At 47.0% G+C, this 25,479-nt stretch overlaps 2 protein-coding genes across 2 annotated transcripts in view; one reads left to right on the forward strand and one right to left on the reverse strand.

Annotated features, from left to right (window-relative positions):
• The window catches only part of LOC144500645 (mesotocin-neurophysin MT-like), a 48,965-nt gene that overhangs the window by 12,402 nt on the left and 11,084 nt on the right, over positions 1-25,479 (reverse strand). The gene's annotated exons all lie outside the window — the stretch shown is intronic.
• Positions 17,328-25,174, forward strand: LOC144504037 (neurophysin 1-like). The gene is made up of 3 exons (XM_078229232.1): positions 17,328-17,447; positions 20,743-20,947; positions 24,931-25,174. The coding sequence occupies exons 1-3, from the start codon at positions 17,328-17,330 to the stop codon at positions 24,984-24,986; spliced, it is 381 nt and encodes a 126-aa protein (XP_078085358.1). The 3' UTR covers positions 24,987-25,174.

Raw genomic sequence — 25,479 nt, forward strand, 5'->3', positions numbered from 1 at the left:
CCAAGGGGTCGGACTTGCGAGCCCTCACATGTCGCCGCAGAAGGACGGGTCCTGGGTACGTCAACCAGGCTGGCAATGAGGTTCCCGAGGACGACTTCCGAGGGAATGAGAACATCCTCTCGTGGGGAGTAGCATTGGTTGCCGTTCACAGGAGGGAGCGGATAGAATGGAGCGCATTTGGAAGGACCTCCTGCCAACGGGAGACTGGAAGGCCCCTGGATTTCAGTGCCAGTAAGACAGCCTTCCAGACTGTAGCATTCTCCCTTTCCACCTGTCCGTTACCCCGAGGGTTGTAGCTCGTGGTTCTACTAGAGGCAATCCCGAATGAGAGCAGGAATTGCCTCAAGTCGTTGCTCATGAACGACGAGCCCCTGTCGCTATGAATGTAGCAGGGGTACCCGAACAGGGTAAAAAGCTCACTGAATGCCTTGATGACGGTGGCAGTCGACGTGTCCGCACAGGGGACAACAAACGGAAACCGGGAATACTCGTCTATTATGTTGAGGAAATAGACATTCCGGTCCGTTGAGGGAAGGGGGCCCTTAAAATCCACACTCAGCCTCTCAAAAGGGCGTGTGGCCTTGACCAATTGTGCCCGGTCTGGTCGATAAAAGTGTGGTTTGCATTCTGCGCAAATCCGACAGCTTCTCGTCACTGACCTGACATCCTCCACCGAGTAGGGCAGGTTGCGGGCTTTGACGAAGTGGTAGAGTCTGGTGACTCCAGGATGGCACAGATCATTGTGGAGAGCCTTCAAGCGGTCCTCCTGCATGATGGCGCATGTTCCGCGCGAGAGGGCATCCGAGGGCTCATTGAGCTTCCCTGGACGATACATAATATCGTAATTATAGGTGGAGAGCTCAATTCTCCACCGCAAGATCTTATCGTTCTTGATCTTGCCCCTCTGCGTGTTGCTGAACATAAACGCCACGGATCGTTGATCCATGATCAGGGTGAACCGCTTCCCTGCCAGGTAATGGCGCCAGTGTCTGACTGCCTCCACAATGGCCTGAGCCTCCTTCTCCACCGCTGAGTGCCGAATTTCTGGGCCTTGAAGGGTGCGGGAAAAGAACGCGACGGGCCTGCCTGCCTGGTTTAGTGTGGCGGCTAGGGCGAAATCAGATGCATCACTCTCCACCTGGAAAGGAATGGATTCATCCACCGCGTGCATCGTGGCTTTCGAGATGTCGCTTTTCAATGCCTTGAAGGCCAATTGGGCCTCCGGCGTAAGTGGGAAGGTCGTGGACTTAATGAGCGGACGAGCTTTGTCCGTGTAGTTGGGGACCCACTGTGCATAATACGAAAAGAACCCGAGGCATCTCCTCAGTGCTTTCGTGCTAGCGGGCAAGGGAAGTTCAGTAAGTGGGCGCATACGGTCTGGATCAGGGCCAATGACCCCGTTTTCCACCACGTATCCGAGGATGGCTAACCTACGCGTACGGAATACGCACTTCTCCCTGTTATAGGTCAGATTCAGGCGAGATGCAGTGCGCAGAAAGTGTTGGAGATTCGTGTCGTGGTCCTGCTGGTCATGGCCGCAGATGGTGACGTTATCCAGGTACGGGAAGGTAGCCCGCAACCCGTTCTGGTCCACCATTCGGTCCATAGCACGCTGGAAGACCGAGACCCCATTGGTGACACCAAATGGAACCCTGAGGAATTGGTATAGACGACCATCCGCCTCAAAAGCCGTATATTGTCGGTCCTCTGGGCGGATGGGGAGTTGATGGTAGGCGGACTTAAGGTCTATGGTAGAAAACACTCGGTACTGCGCAATCTGATTGACCATATCAGAAATGCGCGGGAGAGGATACGCATCCAGCTGCGTATAACGATTAATGGTCTGACTATAGTCGATGACCATCCGAGGTTTGTTCCCGCTTTTGACTACCACGACCTGCGCTCTCCACGGACTAGCACTGGCCTGTATGATCCCTTCCTTGAGGAGCCGCTGAACCTCAGATCTAATAAAGATCCGGTCCTCAGCGCTGTAACGCCTACTTTTAGTAGCGATGGGCTTGCAGCCAGGTACCAGATTTTTAAAAAGGGATGGTGTAGTGATTTTCAGGGTGGATAGATTGCATGCGGGGCGCTTTGGGCAATTTGGAGGCTGCGGCTGATTCCCTACTGCCAGTGAAGGGAGTGGCCCACCATACTGTAGGATCACACTCTTCATGTGGACCATAAAGTTTAGTCCGAGGAGAATTGGCGCGCAAAGGTGAGGTAACACAAGGAGCCTGTATTGCTCGTAAATTGTGCCCTGTACCTCAAGAGTTACCATACATCGTCCTTGGATCGGTACAGACCGGGACCGTGATGCCATGGAAATTGTCTGCTTGGCAGGGAGAACCCGGAGCCCACACCTTTTAGCAGTTTCAGGGTGTATGAAACTTTCGGTGCTCCCACTGTCAAACAGACAATTCACAGTTCGACCACTAACCTTTATATCCATCATGGAATTTTCAAGTCTGTAGTGCCTGGTCTGATCCAGGGAGATCGACGCCACCGTTGGCCCCTGGGCGTCACTGCATGCTGCCGATGTGGATGCTGAGGACCCCTGCTGGTCGCTCCTAGTCGTCGTGGACCATGATGGCCGCCCCCATGAATCGCACGTGGGCGAGGGCGCCAAGCGCAGCGACTCCTGGTGGTCTTCCTCCTCCTCTGTCAGCCACGATGGCGCCGTCCTGGGATCGCACGTGGTCGGACCTCGTGGGTACTGCGACGCCAAAGGAGATTGTCTCCGTTCTGGAGGGTTACAAGCTGCACTGCCGTTTTTAGGCTTGGACCTGCAGACTTTGCCGTAGTGGCCTTTTTTACCGCACTGGCTGCAGATTGCCGTTCTTGCCGGACACTGTTGCTGTGGATGCTTGGCCCCACCACAAAAATAGCATCGCTGGCCACCTGGAGCTGCCGCCGTCGTCGGATCGATCTGGGAGCGCGGGTTAGCGGGGCGAGGAGGGAGCTGAGCTTGCTCCAGCCACGTTGACTGCACGTGGTCCTCGGGGTACAGCGCCAAGCTCTTCGACGCCGCTTCCAGCATCACGGCCATCTCCATTGCTTGGGTCAAGTCGAGTTTCCCCTTTTCCAGCAATTTAAGCCTGATGTACGAGGACCCTACCCCTGCTACGAACGCGTCTCGGGCGAGGTCGTACATATATTGTTCGGCTGATACGTCCTTACAATCGCAACCCCTGGCAAGCTGCAGGAGCTCATTGGCATAGTCCTCCATGGTTTCGCCCGACTGCCGACGTCGTGTAGCAAGGAGGTAACGAGCATGTATCTCGTTGGGTGGCTTCGTGTATCTTTTTTTTAGGAGCTCGACGGCACCCGGGTAAGTGGGAGCTGCACGAATGGCTAGATAAATCGTGTCGCTTACCCTTGCGTGGAGGACCTGGAGTTTATCACTGTCTGTAGTGATAGCTACCGAGGCTGCCAGGTAGTCCTCGAAACACTTCCACCAATGGTCGAATGTGTTAGCGGCACCGACCGCACGTGGGTCCAGTGTCAGACGATCCAGTTTTAGGATCTGTTCCATACTCTCTGTTTTTTTTTGTACAGCTGTGAGTTTTCTGTTATACAATTAAATTGATGCGCGACAATTAAGCACGTGGAACCAAGGCTTCGATATTGAAGGCTTTAATTGTATAACAATGGAACTACTGACACGAATACACCAGTTCAGACTGAAGGGGTCCTGCCGGAGCAGGGGGTCTTATACCTCGCCACCGGAGGCGGGACCCCACTGGAATGTGCCATGATAACTCTTATAACAGGTAAACACCCTAACCCAACAACATTGTACAACCCCCACAGTAACAACACCCTAGCCCAACAGTAACATAATAACAACCCCCAATGGTGAACCAACGATGGTTCACCACAAGCAGGGTCGGACTGCCTGTTCCCCGTTAGTGGGGAGCAGTTGCAAACCCCGCTGGAGGGAACCGCTCCTGGCAGGGTCAGCAGGGTGCGGGAGGGAGAGACGCTCGGGCAAGGGGTCCTTTAGTCCCGGGCCCGCTAATGGGATGTAAATGGTAATTTAAATATTTAAATCAGCTCCGCACCAATTTCCATCACGGAGCTGATGACTCCAAAAAACCTTGCCGCGGAGACGCTCGGAGGCCCAGGTGCCCAGCAGGAAGCCCACTAAACAGCCTCTGCTGATGGATCCCAGCCCATTGTGCTGCTGGAGCAGTGAGCTGGGAGAATCGCCCTCACTGAATCTGAACGCACAGAGCATTCCCAATGAGGTAGATGAATTAACAGCATAAATTGGTATACACGGGTATGATATGAATGCAATTACAGAGACATGGCTGCAGGGTGACCAAGGCTGGGAACTGAATATCCAAGGATACTCAGTATTTAGGAAGGATAGGCAAAAAGGAAAAGGGGTTAAGATGGCATTGTTAGTCAAGGATTAAATCAGTGCAATCATGAGAGAGGAAATTGGCTCAGAAAATCTAGGTATAGAATCAGTCTGGGTGGAACAAAGGAGAAACAAGGTACGGAGAACATTAGTGGGAGTTGTATATGTGTCGCCAAATAGGTAGGGGGTGGGAATGAACAGGAAATTAGAGACACATGTAACAAGGGTGCTACAGTAATCATTGGTGATTTTAATCTACATATAGATTATGAAACCAAATGAACAATAACACTGTGGTGGATGAATTCCTGGAGTCTATATGAGATGGTTTTTTAGACCAGTATCTTGAGGAACCAACTATCCTGTCCTTTAAGGAACAGTGACCATAATATGATGGAAAGCATAGAAGTCCAACCTGAAACTAGGGTCCTAAATCTAAACAAAGGAAACTATGAAAGTATGAGGCATGAGTTGGCTAAGATAGACTGGGGAACTTCACTAAAAGACATGGCAGTGACCTATTTAAGGAACAAATAAATGATCTGGAAGAAGGTGTAACTGGGGTGATCAGTAAGTTTGCGGACGACACAAATTTGGCAGGACTTGCAGATAGTGAGGAGCATTGTCAGGAGCTACAGAAGGATATAGATAGACTGGAAATTTGGGCAAAGAAATGGCAGATGGAGTTCAATCCTGATAAATGCGAAGTGATGCATTTTGGTGGGAATAATGTAGGGAGGAGCTATACGATAAATGGCAGAACCATAAAGGGTGTAGATACGCAGAGGGACCTGGGTGTGCAAGTCCACAGATCCTTGAAAGTGACGTCACAGGTGGAGAAGGTGGTGAAGAAGACATATGGCATGCTTGCCTTTATAGGACGGGGCATAGAGTATAAAAGTTGGGGTCTGATGTTGCAGATGCATAGAATGTTGGTTCGGCCGCATCTGGAATACTGCGTCCAGTTCTGGTCGCCACGCTACCAGAAGGACGTGGAGGCTTTGGAGAGAGTACAGAGGAGGTTTACCAGGATGTTACCTGGTATGATTGGGTAAACTGGGGTTGTTCTCCCTGGAAAGACGGATGAGGGGAGACTTAATAGAGGTGTATAAAATTATGAAAGGCATAGATAGGGTGAACGGTGGGAAGCTTTTCCCCAGGTCGGTGGTGACGTTCACGAGGGGTCATAGGTTCAATGTGAAGGGGGGGGGAGGTTTAACACAGATATCAGACGGACATATTTTACACAGAGGGTGGTGGGGGCCTGGAATGCGCTGCCAGGCAAGGTGGTGGAGGCGGACACACTGGGAACGTTTAAGACTTATCTAGACAGCCATATGAACGGAGTGGGAATGGAGGGATACAAAAGAATGGTCTAGTTTGGACCAGGGAGCGGCGCGGGCTTGGAGGGCCGAAGGGCCTGTTCCTGTGCTGTATTGTTCTTTGTTCTTTGTTCTTTGTAAATGTATGCATTGTGACAGTTGTACATTCCTTTCTGATGCAAAAACACAATAAGAAAAATTGCCCAACTATGGCAAACAATATAAATTAAAGAGTCCTGTAAAGTTTCCAGAAAAAGTAGCAAGCCTGAGGATCAGGAGAAGTTCAGAGTTCAGCAAAGGAGGACCAAGAGATTGGTTAAGAGGAGGAAAATAGAGTATAAGAGTAAACTTGCAAGTAACAGAAAAGCAGACTATAAATGCTGGAAAATCTCAGCAGATCTGGCAGCATCTGTGGGGAGAGAAAAGAGCTGACGTTTCGAGTCCAGATGACCCTTTGTCGAAGCTTTGTTGAAACGTCAGCTCTTTTATCTCCTTACAGATGCTGCCAGACCTGCTGAGATTTTCCAGCATTTTCTCTTTTGGTTTCAGATTCCAGCATCCGCAGTAATTTGCTTTTATTAGAAGGTAAATGTTTCTTTAAGTATATAAAAAGATTAGTGAAGACAAATGGGAACAAGGAAATGGCAGAGCAATTAAACAACTACTTTAGTTCTGTCTTCACGGAGGAAGACGCAAATAACTTATTCGAAATGTGAAGGAACCACGTGTATAGCGAAAAGGCAAGATTGAAGGAAATTAGAATTACTGAAAGAAAGTGCTGGAGAAATTGATGGGACTGATGCAGTAAAATGTGAAATTATTCAGTTTGGATGGAGAAACAGAATGGCAGAGTATTTCCAAAATGGTGATAGATTGGGAAACGTTGACATATAAAAGGACCTGGGTGTGTTGTACACCAGTCACAGAAGGAAAACATTCAGGTGCAGCGAGCAGTTAGGAAGGCAAATGGTATGTTGGCCTTCATTGCAAGGGGACTTGAGTGCAGGAGCAAGGATGTCTTACCGCAGCTGTATGGGGCCATGGTGAGACCATAGCTGAAACATTGTGTACAGTTTTAGTCTCCGTATCTAAGAAAGGATATATTTGCAATAGAGGGAAGGCAGTGAAGGTTCACCAGACTGATTCCTGGGGTGGCAGGATTGTGACATGAGGAGAAGATTGGGTTGACTGGGCCTGTATTCACTGGAATTTAGGCAAATGAGAGGGAATCTCATAGAAACATTTAAAATTCTGACAGGGCTGGACAGACTGGATGCAGGAATGTTGTTTCCTCTGGCGGCGGTGGGGGGGGTGGGGGGAGGGGTGGGGAGGTGTCTCGAACAAGGGGTCACAGTCTCAGGATACAGGGTAGCTCATTTAGGACTGGGATGATGAATAACATCTTTACTCAGAGGGTGGTGAGCCTACGAAATTCTGTACCACAGAAGGCTGTGGAGGTCAGGTTACTGAATATACTTAAGAAAGGAATAGATAGATTTCTGGACTCTAAATGTGTCAAGGAGAATGGGGAGAGCTCTGGAGTATAGCATTGAGATAGAGGATCAGCCATGATCATTTTGAATGGTGGAGCAGGCTCCAAGGGCTGAATGGCCCACTCCTGCTCCTATTTTCTATGTTTTTATCATAGAATCTTAGAATCCCGACAGTGCAGAAGGAGGCCATTCGACCCATCGAGTCTGCAGCAACAACAATCCCACCCAAGCCCTATCCCATCACCGCATATATTTACCCCACTAATCCCTCTAGCCTATGCATTCCAGGACACTAAGGGGCAATTTAGCATGGCCAATCAACCTAACCGGCACATCTTTGGACTGTGGGAGGAAACCGGAGCACCCGGAGGAAACCCACACAGACACGGGGAGAACGTGCAAACTCCACACAGACAGTGACCCAAGCCGGGAATCGAACCAGGGTCCCTGGCGCTGTGAGGCAGCAGTGCTAAGCACTGTGGCACCGTGCCGCCCCACATATTTTTATGTTTCTAACTTTTGGATAGTTCTGCCGGTCTTTGCTAATAGTTACTCGGAAAATGTTAGAACAAATAAAACCACTTACTTCTGCGTAACTATTTTAAATACCCAGACCAGTCCCCGCACAGAATCCCTGCACTTTCCAACGCTACAGGGGACTTTCCGATCACATCCTTACTAAGCACCCCCTCCCTACCTTCTCATTAGAAACCCCACCCTCACAGTATTCCCCGCTTCCTCCATGGGATTCCCGACCTTCCATGCTGACCTCACCCACACTGCCTGGACCGCCACCCCAACCCCAACCCAATCTGAACCCCCCCTCATCCAACCAACCCTTACCCCAACCAGACCCAATCTGACCCCCCCTCACCCAACCACCCCCACCCCAACCAGACCCTATCTGAACTCCCCTCACCCAACCAGCCCCTACCCCAACCCGACCCAATCTAAACCCCCTTCACCCAACCAACCCTGACCCTGACCCGACCCAATCTGACCCCCCCCCCCTCACCCAACCATCCCTTACCCCAATCAGGCCCAATCTGAACTCCCCTCACCCAACCAACCCTTACCCCGACACAACCCAATCTGACCACCCCCTCACCCAACCAACCCTTACCCCGATCCAACCCAATCTGAATCTCGCTCACCGAATCAACCCTTACCCCAACCCCAACCCGATCTGAACCCCCCGACCCAACCAACCCTTACCCCGATCCGACCTCATCTGAACCCCGCCTCACCCAGCCTATCCTTCCCCCCACCCAACCCAAGCCAACCCACCACCCCCCGGAACCAACCTGACCCTCACCCCAAGTGTTCAACAACCCCAGCGCCACCACATCCAAGGCCCACCAGCCCCCATGTCTGCCTCCGCCACCCTCCCATTCGTCCAGCCCTCCCCACCCCTCCACAAGCTCCAACCCCAAACTCTGGTGATGTTTGACCCCCACCCCCTGAGCATCCGAGCCACCCGGCTCCCTGAACATCTGGACCCCCGCTCCCGATGTCCGATCTCCCCCAGGCACCCTCCCCATCGATGACACCTCTCCACCTCCCAGCACCCCCCCACACCGCCCTGATGTCCAACCCCCTACCCCACCTCCCCCCAACCCATCCACTTACCTCAGATACTTACCTTCTCCCTGGCCTGTTGTTTTCAAATGTACCTTTAAACACACCTGCTTTACGGCAGTTAATGCTGCAAAAAAGGGGGCATGTCCTCCTTCGACCCTTCACTGTGATTCTTCTGGACCCTAATGCTGGACCCAGGGACCCACTGCACTGCCTGAATCCCACCTGCCCTGAGTGAGGAAAGCCAGGCGAGACAGAAACTCAGGAATTCTAGCTCAGTTAAGTGGGTACTCTGATTAGGGGAAGGCGATGGCCCAGTGGTATTATCGCTAGACTATTAATCCGGAAACTCAGCTATTGTTCTGGGGACCTGGGTTCGAATCCCACCACGGCAGAAGGTGGAATTTGAAAAAAAACATCTGGAATTAAGAATCTACAGATGACCATTGTCGATGGTCAGAAAAATCCATCTGGTTCACTAACACCCTATAGTGAAGAAAATCTGCTATGCTTACCTGATCTGACCTACATGTGACTCCAGAACCACAGCAATGTGGTTGACTCTCAACTGCCCTCGGGCATCTAGGGATGGGCAATAAATGCTTGCCAGGCAGTGATGCCCATGTCCCATAAACGAATAATAAAAAATTCTGATGAAATTGTGACCCCTTATTATTATTTTTTTGTATGTTTGGGCCTTTAATGTGTTATGAGCACAGAATGAGGTCCTTTGGCCCACTAAGAGAGGATTTGATTTTTTTAGTTTTTAAATTTCAAAGGGAAATATAAGGGGCGGCACGATGGCACAATGGTTGGCACTGCTGCCTCACAGTTCCAGGGACCTGGGTTCGATTCCCGGCTTGGGTCTCTGTCTGTCTGGAGTTTGTATGTTTTCCCCTTGTCTGCGTGGGTTTCCTCCAGGTGCTCCGGTTTCCTCCCACACTCCAAAGATGTGCGGGTTAGGTTCATTGGCCATGCTAAATTGTCCCTTAGTGTCCTGGGGTGCGTAGGTTAGAGTGAATCAGTGGAGTTACAGGGATAGGACTTGGGTGTGATTGTTGTCGGTGCAAAGTCGATGGGCCGAATGGTTTCCTTCTGAACTGTATGGATTTCATGGGTTTGCAATTTGGAAAAAGTCATCAATAAATAAGGCAAGATTGTGAAATTGTATTTTACCCGAAAGTGGGGCTGATAGGAAGAACATAAAAATATTTGATAATCTGGGGAAGATGAATTTCAAAGAAAGACAATGGACTCCAACATGAACCAGAAGTTTACAGAGGGAGAGATGTGTGAGCTGCATTGGGGTGGCCATGTAAGACCTTCTGGGGTGCGTTTTGTGCTGGAAGAGAATTGTGAGGAGATAGTGTCTGTTCCTTCAGAAAGCAGGGTTTTGTTTTACGGTTTCTTGAATTTCCATGGCAGAGTGGGAGGGAGAGAGAGAGTGGCCCTGTGATAAACATTCCCTACAGCAACAGTGGGGTTGCCTTGTGTAATATTACTGGAATTTCTTATGGATTACATAGCCCTAAGGGATTGTGACCTAAAGGCTATTTCTGTTAGTCTAAGCAAGTAGGAAGTATTTTTAGGGGATGTTCTGTAAGACTAACTCTCAAGTCGGACTATCTGCATATTGTTCCAAAAAACCTTCCTGGACACACTTATCAAATTCCTCACCATCCGAACCCCTAGCGCTAAGGGATTTCCAGTCTATATGAGGAAAATTAAAGTCTCCCACGACAACATCTTTCTACATCTGTCCAAAATCTGCTTACTTATCTGTTCTTCAACTTCCCATGGGCTGTTGGGGTCAGGGGTTATGGGGAAAAGGCAGGAGAATGGGGATGAGAAAAATATCAGCCATGATTGAATGGCAGAGCAGACTCGATGGGCCGAGCGGCCTAATTCTGCTCCTATGTCTTATGGTCTTATGGTTGGGAGGCCTATAGTACCCCTGCACATTGTTTCTGATCAAGTAATCATGTATTGCCCTCTTGAATGCCTCGATTGAACCTGCCTCCACCACTCTTCCAGGCCATGCATTCCAGAGCCGAACCATTCACTGTGTGAAAAAAGATTTCCTCACATCACATTTATGCAACATTCTTCCCAACCACAAGATGCCCTAATGTGCTTGACAGCCAATGAAGTACTTTTGAAGTATGGTCACTGTTGTAATGCAGCTGCAGAGCAAAGTGAATCTTTCTAGTAACTGCTCCTTATCAATTCTTAACCCATAGGCTCTGACTCTGGGGCCATCTTCTTCTTTGTAAAGACATTTAAGACATCTCTGAGTTACAGGTGTTAATATAGGTGTATTTCCAACATTTTCTTAGGCATTATTTACAGCATTAGCAGTTATTTTTACATAGAATCGTCATCCAGCAAAGGGGGGAGTCAGTTGACCCATTGTTTGGTGTCAGCTCTTTGACTGAACTGTTAATTAGGTCCACTTTACCACCCTTGTGTTTCCGATGCCAAACAGCACTTTAACAGAATGTACTGCAGCCTAGTTAACTTGCAGCGATATTAAAGGGAAGTTGAGTCATCATTCTAATTCCATGTATTATTCCATATGTTCCTGCTAACAGCACAGTTTGATTGCCTTTAATGAAAGATATGAATTTTTGCTCAGGATTATCTGCAAAGTTCATAATGTTATTGAATTAATATTAGCGCATTACACTTTAATTGACGTGATTTGCTCTAACACAGAAGGTTGTGGACTTATTTAGTAATATATTTGGAATTATTCACTGCTGGTTTCCGAAGCCACAGCTTACTTAGAAATCCTATACTTAATTCTGCGAACTTTTCTTTAGCAATTCTTGTGTCTTTGACTAAAGTAACACTTTCTCGAATTGCCTTTCTTCCATGTCTATGTCAACTATTTTCCTTTTATCGGTCACCTGTCCCAATATTTCCTTAATGTGGCTTGGTGTGAAATCGTGTTTGATAGCGCTGCCTGGGAGGGTGGCAGAGGCAGCTTGCCTCACATCCTTGGAGTATGAGCTCCCTGATTGAAGTAAGGATTGCCCAATCAGGGAGCCTCGCCTGTATATACATTGAGGAGTGTCAGGGCCACTGAGACTCTGGATTCTGACTTTGTACCTGAAGCACTCTTAGGAGTGAAGAGAAGTTGTAAGTAAAGGGAATCTAATGAAGGGACACTGGCCTCTGAGGAGTTATTTCAGTTTCTTTGTTCAAGTATTTATCCAATTCTGTTTGGAAAGTCATTCCTCCATCCTTTCAGGAACTGCATTCCAGATCATAGAATGATAGAATGGTTACAGAGCTGCAGGAGACGACCCAGCCTTTACTGTCCACACTCACTCTCCGCAGGTCCATCTCAGCTCATCCCATTACCCTGCCATTTCCCATAGCCGAGCAAATATTTCCTCTTCCGACACTTATTCCATTCTCTTCTGAAAGCCTCGATTGAATCTGCGTCCATGGGAGTTTCATTCCAGACCCTCACCACTCACAACACAAGGATGCTTTTTCTCATATGACAATTGACATTTTTGTCACTCATCTTAAATCGGTGTCCACCGTTTCTCAACCTTTTCTGCCATTAGACCTGTTTCTTCTCCCTCTCTTCTTTCTCCAAACCCAATCTTCAATTTAAACAGTTTGATCAAATCTCCTCTCAACTATTTCTTCTCTCGAGAGAACAGTTCCAGTTTCTCCAATCTGTTCATATAAGTGAAGTCTTTCATCCCTGGAAACATTCTTGTTAACTTTCTGAATGCTCTCTAAAGCCTGGGCGGCACGGTAGCACAGTGGTTAGCACTGCTGCTTCACAGCTCCAGGGACCTGGGTTCGATTCCCGGCTTGGGTCACTGTCTGTGTGGAGTTTGCACATTCTCCTCGTGTCTGCGTGGGTTTCCTCCGGGTGCTCCGGTTTCCTCCCACAGTCCAAAGATGTGCGGGTTAGGTTGATTGGCCATGCTAAAATTGCCTGTTAGTGTCCTGAGATGCATAGGTTAGAGGGATTAGTGGGTAGGATATGGGGGTAGGGCCTGGGTGGGATTGTGGTCGGTGCAGACTCGATGGGCCGAATGGCCTCTTTCTGTACTGTAGAGTTTCTATGATTTCCTTCACACCTTTCTTCGAGTGTGGTGCCCAGAATTAGGCATAATACTCCAGCTGAAGCCAAACCAGTGTTTTATAAATGTTCATTATAACTTCCTTGCTTTGTGTTTGATGCCCCTATTTATAGAACCTAAGATCTCACAAGTTTTATTGACCATTTTCTCAATCTACGCTGGCAACTTCCACAATTTGTACACCCCCAGGTATTCTTTGTAAAATTATACCCGTGATTTTATATTGTCTCTCTTTATTCTTCCTAACTGTATCGCTTCACACTTCTCTGTGTTAAAGTTCAGCTACCACCTGTCCGTCCATTCCAGATCATCACAAGTAAATAATTTTAATAGTTAACTTTTTTTTATTCATTCATGGGACATGGGCGTCACTGGCTGACCAGCATTTATTGTCCATCCCTAGTTGTCCTTGAACTGAGTGACTTGCTAGGCCATTTCAGAGGGCAGTTAAGAGTCAACCACATTGCTGTGGCTCTGGAGTCACATGTAGGCCAAACCAGGTAAGGACGGCAGATTTCCTTCCCTAAAGGACATTAAGGAACCAGATGGGTTTTTCTGACAATTGTTTCATGGTCATCAGTATATTCTTAATTCCAGATATTTTTAAATCAAATTCAAATTCCACCACCTGCCATGGCAGGTTCGAACCCAGGTCTTCAGAACATCTGGATTAATAGTCTAGCGATAATACCACTAGGCCATTGCCTCTCCTGCTTAGCCTCTGCTTGTGAACCATTTTGGCAGGAAGCAGCATCTGAAAACTGGAATTGCACCAGTTTAGGTTGAGAAAGGTGGAGACTGGAGGAGCGCCTTTGTTTCAGCTCGATGCTAAACATCGGACCCAAGCCGGGCTCTGAAAGCTGAGAGTTAGCACAGAAACAGAAGAACCCTTTGACAAACTGTCACACGGAAGCAATTTATGTAGAAATTAGTCATGATAAGGGCAGCAAAGTAATAACTGGGAAATGCTAATGACTGCCAGCTCAAGGTGAGCAAGTACATAAATGGATAGTTAAAGTAAGGAGGAGAGGTTGGAGAGAATTGTAATTTGATAATCATGAGGAATTTCAATATTCTGCATAAAGTGAATACATCAGGGACAATGAACAGGATGGGGTGAATGGTGCGAGAAAAAGGATAAAACTTGCTACTACTTATCCTAAAACTATGACATTTTGTTCCAGATTGCCCGCAAGAGGAAGCATCCGCTCAGGGTCTAATTTGGCAATACCTTTCATCATCGGAGTGTGGCGACTAGGGGATTTTCATAGTAACTTCATCGCAGTGTTAATGCAAGCCTACTTGTGACACTGGTAAAATAAACTAGACTTATACATCTCAATTAGATCTCTCATTCTTCTACACTCTAGAGAGTATAGGCCTAAACTATCAATCTCTCTTCATAAGACAAACCTCTCATCTCTGGAATCAATCTAGTGAATCACCCCAGAACTGCCTTCAATGCCACTACATCCTTCCTCAAATAAGGAACCCAAAACTGTACACAGTACTCCAGGTGTAGCCTCACAAATGCCTTGTATAGTTGCGGTAACACTTCCTTACTTTTATACTCTATTCCTTTAGCTACAAATGCCAAATTCCATTTGCTTTCCTTATTACCTGCTGAACTCACATACCAATTTCCTGCGACTCATGCACAAGGTCAGCCAGATCCCTCTACACTGAAGCGCCCTGAAGTGTCTCTCCATTTAGATAATAATTTGCCTTTCCATTTTTCCGACTGAAATGGATAACCATTTAGCGGGACGTTTAGAAACCAATAACATAATCAGGGTAGATGGTGAGAGGTTTTCACCACTGGGAGAGTCTTGAACAAGGGGACATAACTACAAGATAAAGGACTGGTCATTTAAAACCGAGGTGTGTAGAAATTTCTTCTCTCAGAGCGTGGTGAACCTAAGGAATTCTCGGTCCCAAAGGCTAATGGAGGCTGGATCATTAAAAGTATTCAAAGTGGAGGTGGATAAAGGTAGGTGAGATCACACCTATATTAAACTTGGTCTCCTTATTTAAAAAGGGTGTTGGGATATTTATGGAGGGATAGGGAGGCAGTTGAGACTGGGTTGATTCCTGGGATGAAAAGGTTTTCTTAGGAGGTAAGGTTGAGCAGGTTGGGCCCGTACTCATTGAAGTTTAGAAGAATGAGAGGTGATCTTATTGAAACATGCAAGATTCTGAGGAGGGGTGGATGCTGAGAGGATGTTTCTCTTTGTGGGGAATCTTGAATCAAGGCGCACAGTTTCAGAATAAGGAGTCTCCCATTTCAGAGGAGATGAGGAAGAGAGCCTTCTCTTAGAGGGTCATTAGTCTTTGGAATTTTCTTCCTCAGTAAGCAATTGGGGCTGGTTCATTGAATATATTCAAGACTGATTTAGAGAGATTCCTGAGCTATGGAGGAATCCCAGGTTATGGGGAAAAGGCAGGAAAGTGGAGTTGAGGCCAAGGTCCAGGTGAGCTATGATCAGACTGAATGGCAGAATAGGATTGAAGGAACCAAAAGCCTTCTCAAAGAACAAAGAACAGTACAGCACAGGAACAGGCCCTTCGGCCCATCTGTGCCGACACAGATGTCTCTCTAATCTAATGTTTTCTTGCCTCTACGTGGTCCAAATCCCTCTATTCCCTGTCTATTCATGTATCTATCCAGGTGCTTCCTGAACATTGTTATAGAATCTGCTTCCACCACCTCCTCCGGCAGCGCGTTCCAGGCACTCACCACCCTCTGTGTGAAAAACTTGCCCCTTACATCTCTTTTAAACTTTCCCCCTTTCACTTTCAACCTATGCCCCCCAAGTAATTGACCCTTCGGCTCTGGGGAAAATACTCTGACTATCCACTCTACCAAGACTGTCGCAATCTTGTAAACCTCTATCAGGTCCCCCCTCATCCTCCGTCACTTCAATGAAAACAATCCAAGTTTGTTCAACCTTTCTTCATAGTCCATATTCTCCAAACCAGGCAACATCCTCATAAATCTCTTCTGCATCCTTTCCAATGCATCAACATCCTTCCGGTAGTGTGGTGACCAGAATTGTACACAATTGTAATCCTGCACCAATTTCTTATTTCTTATGTTACAAGCAGGGGAGGCTGTGGCATAATGGTAATGTCACTAGACTAGTAATCCAAAGACCCAGGGTAATGCTCTGGGGACCCCTGTTCGAATCCCGCCACGGCAGATGGTGGAATTTGAATTCAATAAAAAATATCTGGAATTACGAATCTACTGATGGCCACGAAACCATTGTTGAAAAAACCCATTTGGTTCACTAATGTCCTTTAGGGAGGGAAATCTGCAGTTCTTACCCGGTCTGGCTGACATGTGACTCCAGATCCCAGCAATGTGGTTGACTCTTAAACACTCACTCAAGGGCAATTAGGGATAAGAAATAAATGCTGACCCAGCCAGCCACATCCCATGAAAGAATTTTTAAAAGACTTACAAACATTCGAATTAGGGGCAGGAATAGGCCATTCAGTCCATTCAAGCCTGCTGTACTATTTAATAACATGATCGTAACCTCAACTCCACATGCCCATCGAACCCCGATACATTTTGACTCCCTTGTTAGTCAAGAATCTATCTGTCCCTGCCTCGAAAATATTCAATGACCCTGCCTCCACCACTCGCTATGGAAGAGAGTCACAAAGACTCACAAGAAGTAAAAAGTAAGAGTAAAGTTTATTTATTAGTCACAAGTAAGGCTTACATTAACACTGCAATGAAGTTACTGTGAAATTCCCCTAGTCGCCACAGTCCGGCGCCTGTTCAGGTGTTCGCCTACAAAGTTCTCGCCTACTTCCTTTAAACTGCTACAGAAACTTAGTTCTGCACAATCTCCTGCACTATAACACCCGCAGTGCTGGGCTTGGCCGTCATGTTAAAATCAGGCTGACCTCCTAGTTTCAAAGACTGTGGGGGGCACAAAGGCACAATTTAGATGCCTCCTGATTCCCTGTTGAGTTTGGGCCACATTGATGAATCTACGATGTGACGTGAATGGTTATCAGACCATGTCGCACCCAGCCCTTTGGAAATGGTTCTCCATAGCACAAGGTTCTTCCGAAGGGGCAACAGAAAATATGACCTTCCTGCGTCAGGTCCAAAGGAAGTAACATTTAATTGGAAAATGATATTCAGATTCAGACATATTGCACTCATTGACGTGAAACAGATTAATTCCCTTTCGTTGCTAATTACAAAAATAAAGCATTCATCGAGGTTATGGAGTGACCTCAGGTGAATCGTGAGTGGCACCGTATTTCTGCTCATTACAATAGTTTAGAAAATATATTCAGCCCGTGCTAAATTAGCAAAGTGATTCCATCTCCTAACTCTGAATGTCTGTTCGAGGGTATAAATAGGGATGAGGGTTTGTTGCTTCTCAGCGCAGTTTGCAAGTTTTGCAGGGCCCGGATTCACTGGTCGGACATCATGCAGTCTGCCTGCCTCGCAGTTTACCTCCTCTGCCTCGTCTCTCTCTCCGCAGCTTGTTACATTAACAACTGCCCCGTAGGTGGCAAAAGGTCCATCATGAACAGGGAGATCAGACAGGTAAGGGGCAGCATTCTTTGTCTTTCTATCCAGCTGTTTAAATACTCATCATTCCATTGAGCGATCATATTAATATCTGAGAAGTACAATTTATATTTGAAGATCGCAATGTGAATTTCATCTTCCTATGGCTGATTTATTTCATTATGTTGCTCCTATGCAATTGTTGAACAGAGTCCAGAGGCTGCCTTGAGGTTTGCCAACCCTGGTTGGACATATCTCAGGAAGTTTTATCATTTGGGGTGGGATTTTACGGGCTCGCTCATCCCAAAACTGTAAAATCCCGCCCAAGGTCAACAGGCCTTCCTACGGTCCGCCCCTCACCCACATCGAATCCCATGGCGGGCCGGTTAAATTCCGGCCATAATCTCCAGCCTTCAACTGCTCCGACCAGTTAGACAGCTTCTTCGCCCCTCTCCAATGTATTTTTTATAACAAATAGACAGGAGGATTCAAAAATAAATCTTTGTTTTAGCATTCCTGTGATGTCCTGGCAGAGTGGCCAGAGTGAGCTGGAAATTAATCTTTAATTTCGGGGTTAGTAACCCTAAGTATGTTAGTAGTTGCCATGGATCAGTATTTAATGATCAATTCTGACCATGAGGGATTATGTGGACATGCTCAGCTGTGTCTATTCACTCTAAGTATTTCATAGCATCATTCAGTGCAGATTGAGGCCATTCGGCCCAGCATGGTGGTGCCAGCTCTCTGAAGGAGCTAACCGATTCCTTTCGCTCTCTTGCTCTTTCCCCAGAATCCTGCATTTTTGTTCACCCTTTCAACAATTTAACGAATTCCTTTTTGAAAGTTATTATTGAATCCGCTTTCAGACACACGGGTGGGATTTTCCATCCGCACTTGCCCATAAAAGGGAAAATCCTGCCTGAGGCCAACGAACCTTTCCATGGTCCGGCTCCCGTCCACTACAATTCCCTTGACAGTGGGACGGGAGAATTTCCCCCTACATTCCAGATCATAATAAGTCACTGTGTTAAAAACACGGCCTCTCTGATTATTACTAACAATCTGTGCCCTCTGCTTCTAAGTATGGAAACAACTCTCCACCCCAGAGTCAGTGCAAGGGCTAGTGTCAGTGCAGGGACCAGAGTCAGTGCAAAGACCAGAGTCAGTGCAAGGATCAGTATCAATGCAAGGACCAGTGTCAGTGCAAGGACCAGTGTCAGTGCAGGGACCAGTGTCAGTGCAGGGACCAGAGTGAGTGTCAGTGCAAGGACCAGTGTCAGTGCAAGGACCAGAGTGAGTGTCAGTGCAAGGACCAGTGTCAGTGCAAGGACCAGTGTCAGTGCAGGGACCAGTGTCAGTGCAGGGACCAGTGTCAGTGCAGGGACCAGTGTCAGTGCAGGGACCAGTGTCAGTGCAAGGATCAGTATCAATGCAAGGACCAGAGTCAGTGCAAAGACCAGAGTCAGTGCAAGGACCAGAGTCAGTGCAGGGACCAGTGTCAGTGCAGGGACCAGTGTCAGTGCAAAGACCAGAGTCAGTGCAAGGACCAGAGTCAGTGCAGGGACCAGTGTCAGTGCAGGGACCAGTGTCAGTGCAGGGACCAGCCATACCCCACTCCTGCAATAAAAATAATTTGCTCCATCCATCTACGCCCAGCGCAGAGTGTCTGTGCACCGTGACCAGTCACAAACTGAGGGGTGAGCATTCACAATGACTCGTGTACAAAATGCATCCCAACGTAATCCTCATCTCCTCTAGGAGCCACGTTCAGAGTAAACCAAAGTGAGTGCAGTCGTGGTGGTGCTGTCATACACCAGAACTCAGAGGTTTTCACAGTGGGGGAGGGAAGTCTGAATTCCGGAACTCTCTCTTCCCACTTTCCACACACATTGTCAGTAACATTTTGTTTCTCCACCTTCAGTTTTTCCCCGTTATCCACATTCCCCTTGAAGCCAATGATTCTTGCCAGTGTTTGCTCCCCTGGGCACTGGTAGCATCTCTGGTGTCTATTCAGGTGGATTTAAAAGCAGCGTTCTTTAAAACAGGGCTGGCGCTGAACTAGATTTATGTTCCATTCGGTGTGAGGTAGCTTCCCTGGGGATCTCACTCCACTCTTTCCGATTGTCTGGATTTGTTAGGTGAATACCTGGTGCAGTTGTGGGGCATGCTCAAACCAGGTTGGTCATTCTCCACCCTGAGAATCATACACAACTCCAGAACCCTGGCAATCCAGCCCACATGGGTGGGTCAGTCATTAAAGAGAGGCCCAAATGCCACCTCAAATACAAAAGGCTCCTTGACCTTCACCAACATTTATACCTCAACCAATTACATTAAAACACTGGCTTCAATCACATGATGACCAAGGACACTTTCTATTTGGCCAAATCAAATAAACTAAATAAACAAACTCAGGGACAAAGCAAGAAGGGCAGCCCCCAAAAAGATGGGAACCGCCCAAAACAAAAGACAAAGCGTAAAGGAAACTTAAAACATCAAACTAAAATGTGAATAAAGAGGTCAGCAATACACCCCAGCCCCTGTGGGGTCCAACGGGCTTGGAAGGCCTCACATGCTTCCTGTCTAGGGACACCCGGCCGCGAATGTAGCCACGGCAGAGGGGCAGACAGTCAGGTCGGACGACCCCCCATGTCACCCGCTGTCTGGACCTGTTCAGGGCAAATCTGGCCAGGCCCAGGAGCAGGTTCCAACGCCAACCTAGGACAGGAACTCACACGGCACGGTGGCAGAGTGGTTAGCATTGCTGCCTCACAGCGTGAGTTCAATTCCAGCCTTGGGTCACTGTGCGAAATTTGCACGTTCTCCCCGTGTCTGCATGGGTTTCCCCCGGGTGCTCCGGTTTCCTCCCACAGTCCAAAGATGTGCGGGTTAGGTTGATTGACCAGGATTAATTGACCCTAGTGTCAGGGCATTAGCAGGATAAATGTGTGAGGTTACAGGAATAGGGCCTGGGTAGGATTGTTGTCAGTGCAGACTCGATGGGCTGAACGGCCTCCTTCTGCACTGTTGGGATTCTATTCTATGAAATCACGAGGGACAGCTGACAATGACAAGATCGAAATAGATGATTATTTATTTCTCTCATTGCTGTTTTGTGGGAATTTGCTGTGTACAAAGCTGCTGCTGTGATGCCCCTACAGTGGGTACATTTCATGAAGCTGGAGACAGTTTGGAAGCGTATGTTTGCCCTTCAAAAAAAAAGTGTTAGAATTTTTCTTCAAAGAGCAAAGTGTGAAAATCTCTGGAGATTCTCCCCGGGAATTGAGACTTTGACATCAATGGCCTAACCACTTTCCCATACTTTTCCCAGTGTATGCCATGTGGTCCTGGCAACAGAGGCCATTGCTTTGGAGCCAGCATTTGCTGCGGGGAGGATATCGGTTGCCACATTGGGACCTCCGAGACACTGATGTGCCAGAAGGAAGACTACCTCCTGTCCCCGTGTGAACCCACTGGCAGAGCCTGCGGGAGGAATGGTGGGAAATGTGCCTCGTCAGGGATCTGCTGTACGGAGCGTGAGTATAGAACCATAGAAAATTACAGCTCAGAAACAGGCCCTTTGGCCCTTCTTGTCTGTGCCATACCATTTTTTGCCTAGTCCCACTGACCTGCACTTGGACCATATCCTTCCACACCCCTCTCATCCATGAACCCGTCCAAGTATCTGGCTCATCAGTACTAATTCATTCAAAAAAAGGGCCTTATTTCATACCAGGAAGTATGACAGGTGTGTGTGTGTGTGTGTGTGTGTGCCTGTGTGAGTGCAAGATGGGGGATAGTCAGGATCGGGTGGTGGGAGCTTTTAAGTTTATTTATTAGTGTCACAAGCAGGCTTACATTAACACTGCAATGAAGTTACTGTGAAAATCCCCGAGTCATCACACTCCAACGCCTGTTCGGGTACACTGAGGGAGAATTTAGCATGGCCAATGCACCTAACCAGCACGTCTTTCGAACTGTGGGAGGAAACCAGAGCACCCGGAGGAAACCCACGCAGACACGGGGAGAATGTGCAAACTCCCCACAGGGACCCAAGACGGGAATCGAACCCGGGTCCCTGGCACTGTGAGACAGCAGTGCTAACCACCGTGCCACCCAGAGGTGGGGGTGGAGTGGGTTTTGCAGGGGATTCCTTTATATTAGATCCACCAGCTCAACTGGCATGTTGCATTTATACTTTTTTCCATCAAATAACATAAGAATTAGGAGCAAGAGTGGGCAACTTAGCCCCTCACGCCTGCTCTGCCATTTAATACGATCATGGCTGAGCTGATCTAAGCCTCAACTCCACATTCCTGCCCCTTATCCATAACCCTTCAACCCATTACTCATGAAAAAATCTGTTTATCTCCTCCTTAAATTTACTCAGTGTGGATTCTACAGATTCACCACCCTTTGAGAGAAATAGTTTCTCCTCATCTTGGTTCTAAATCGTCTAAAGTCAGAATTAGTTTCCATTCATATGACTTCAGTCACAAAGATATTTTCTGCATGTTTCAGATGACAGTGCAGCTTTAAAGCAAAGCGCAGTCCACACCATCCCAGCTGGCATTCATAATCCACACTAAAAAAACACAAGGGGTGGGATTCTCTGGCCAGACTCACCTCAAAACCAAAGAATCCTGTCTGAGGTCAATGGACCTTCGCACAGTCCGTCCCCCGCCCGCTATTATTCCCGAGGCGGGTGAGATGGGAGAATTCCGGCCAAGATTTCTGCTTTCAGTGAAGGTTAAAAAGTAAAGATTAATTAATAAAAGTCCCATGTGAAATGCCTGTCAGGAATGCATAAATAGAATTTTAGGAGCTCACTCCTTTCTATCATTTTTTTATCCGTGATTTCCTGAAAGGTGCTCCTGGCAGGGGGAGCAGAACACATATTCCTGGTCAGATCTCAATGATTTGATGGTGCGGAGAATGGGGAAATGAGACTCCCCCTCCCACCCCCCAGATCCAAAACCCAACTAGGCTGATAGGTCAAGGGGCTCATCCGAAGTGGAATTTTCCCAGTCCGTCCTCCACGGGAATCACAGCGGGTGGGACGGAAAATTTGGCGGACCGTGCAAAAGCACGTTGACCTCGGATGGAAATTTCTGGCCTTGGGGCGAGCGTGGCCGGAAAATCCCGCCCTGTGAGTTTCAAGCAAGCCTTTGACCTTCATGGGCATAATACAGGGCAGGATGAAGCACATATTTCGCATAAAATTGGGAGTATCACAGAGAGAGCCACAAGGATACTTAACATGGAAAGGCCACCCTCGTCCAGTTTAAAAGATATTTGTGGTCAGGAGAAAATGGCATCATTGGGAGAACACAGTAAGAAGTTTAACAACACCAGGTTAAAGTCCAACAGGTTTATTTGGTAGCAAAAGCCACACAAGCTTTCGGAGCTCTAAGCCCCTTCTTCAGGTGAGTGGGAATTCTGTTCACAAACAGAGAATTCCCACTCACCTGAAGAAGGGGCTTAGAGCTCCGAAAGCTTGTGTGGCTTTTGCTACCAAATAAACCTGTTGGACTTTAACCTGGTGTTGTTAAACTTCTTACTGTGCTTACCCCAGTCCAACGCCGGCATCTCCACATCATCATTGGGAGATACATAGAAACATAGAAATGGGCCATTCAGCCCTTCGAGCCTGCTCCGCCATTCATTTCAATCATGGCTGATCATCAAATTCAATATCCTGATTCCTCCCTTCCCCTCATATCCCTTGATCCCTTTAGCCCCAAGAGCTATATCCAATTTCTACTTGAAATCACACAATGTTTTGGCCTCAATTACTTTCAATGGGAGTGAATTCCAAACATTCACCACCCTCTGGGTGAAGAAATTTCTCCTCACCTCAGTTCTAAAATGTTTACCCCTTATCCTCAAACTATGACCCTTAGTTCTGGATTCCCCCACTATCGGGAACATTCTTTCTGAATCTACCCTGTCTAATCCTATTAGAATTTTTTAAGTTTCTACGAGATCTCCCTCACTCTTCTAAACTCCAGTGATTCCGCAGTGTTAATACCACTGGGCTACTAAGCCAGAATCCTAGGCTCATTCATCCTCTGGGCTCAAAGGTTCAAGTCCCACTACAGCAGCTTGTGGAATTTAAATTAAATTAATGAATAAAATATGGGAATGAAAGCCAATCCCAGTGAGGGCGAGCATTTAGCTTATTGTAAATTATTGTAAAAACCCATCTGGTTCAATAATGTCCTTTAAAGGACATTAATAGGCTTAGACAGGGTAGATTCAGAAAGATTTGATTTTGATTTGATTTGATTTATTATTGTCACATGTATTAACATAGAGTGAAAAGTATTGTTTCTTGCGTGCTATACAGACAAAACATACCGTTCATAGAGAAGGACCCGAGAGAGTGCAGAATGTAGTGTTACAGTCATAGCTAGGGTGTAGAGAAAGATCAACTTAATGCAAGATAAGTCCATTCAAAAGTCTGACAGCAGCAGGGAAGAAGCTGTTCTTGAGTCAGTTGGTACATGACCTCAGACTTTTGTATCTTTTTCCTGACGGAAGAAGGTGGAAGAGAGAATGTCCGGGGTGCGTAGGGTCCTTAATTATACTGGCTGCTTTACCGAGGCAGCGGGAAGTGTAGACAGAGTCAATGGATGGGAGGCTGGTTTGCGTGATGGATTGGGCTACATTCATGACCTTTTGTAGTTCCTTGCGGTCTTGGGCAGAGCAGGAGCCATACCAAGCTGTGATACAACCAGAAAGAATGCTTTCTATGGTGCATCTGTAAGTGTAAAAGGATGTTCACGGTGGTGGGGGAGTCCAGAACTAGGGGTCATAGTTTGAGGATAAGGGGTAAACCTTTTAGAACTGAGGTGAGGAGAAATTTCTTCACCCAGAGGATGGTGAATGTGTGGAATTCACTTCCACAGAAAGTAGTTGAGGCCAAAACGTTGTCATTTCAAGAAGAAATTAGATATACTCTTGAGGCTAAAGGGATCAAGGGATATGGGGAGAAAGGAGGATCAGGATATTAATTTGATGATTGGCCATGATCAAGATGAATGGCAGAGCAGACTGGAAGGGCGGAATGGCCTACTCCTGCTTCTATTTTCTATGTTTCTATGTTTCTATGCAATCTACCATCCTTACCCGGTCTGGCCTACTTGTGACTCCAGACCCACAGCAAAGTCATTGACTCACTGGGTTACTCTTAGAGGCGACTGGTTTCTCTCTCAAAGCAGAACCTCCTCCCCTGGCCTTCAGTAAACAGCTTATCTTTCTCTACACCCTATCTGTAACTGCAACACTATATTCTGCACCCTCTCCTTTCCTTCTCCCCTATGTACTCTGTGAATGGTATGTTTTGTCTATATGGAGTGCAAGAAACAACACTCCTCACCGCATCCCAATACATACGACCATAATAAATCAATTCAATCACTTCTATAAATATGTCTTTAGCTATGGATATTGAAGATGGTATGTAATGGCGTGGATAGTGCATTCGGACAAACATTGTTGTGTTCCCCTGTTTCAGAGAGCTGTGCTATGGATCCCACGTGTGATATCAGGACCATCTATGCTTCAAATTAATGCGTGCACTTGAAGGAACCAGATAACCAATGGAAGACCCGAAAATCTGAATTGTTACCTGAAGCTCCATGTGCATAACCATTGAATGCAAGCATCTTTTAATGCGGAATAGTTAGAAATGATAACTTGTAAAGATTTCCAGACATACACATGCTTTAAGCTTAGTGTGAAATAATGCCAAAACTTGGAATAACCATTAACAGTAAAATAAAACACACCAATCATTTACCCCTTTTCTTGAGTGTTTATCATTTTCAAACAGTGACATTTGAGAGCTGGTGTCGATATGTAGCAAAATAGAGTCCTTTATTTCACAAGGTGGGAATTAAAATGTCAGAATGAGAACACTCTCTGTAGCGTTTGAACTTATATCACATAAACCGCTTCACGGAATCTGTTGACAGCCTTCAAGCCAGGTACAGGAGCAAGAACCTTGGAATGTTTGACACAGACATTTTGCGGATTTTAAAATCATATTTTTGGGGAAAATGTT

This window comes from Mustelus asterias, chromosome 1 (genome assembly GCF_964213995.1).
Source record: "Mustelus asterias chromosome 1, sMusAst1.hap1.1, whole genome shotgun sequence".
Taxonomy (NCBI): Eukaryota; Metazoa; Chordata; class Chondrichthyes; order Carcharhiniformes; family Triakidae; genus Mustelus; species Mustelus asterias.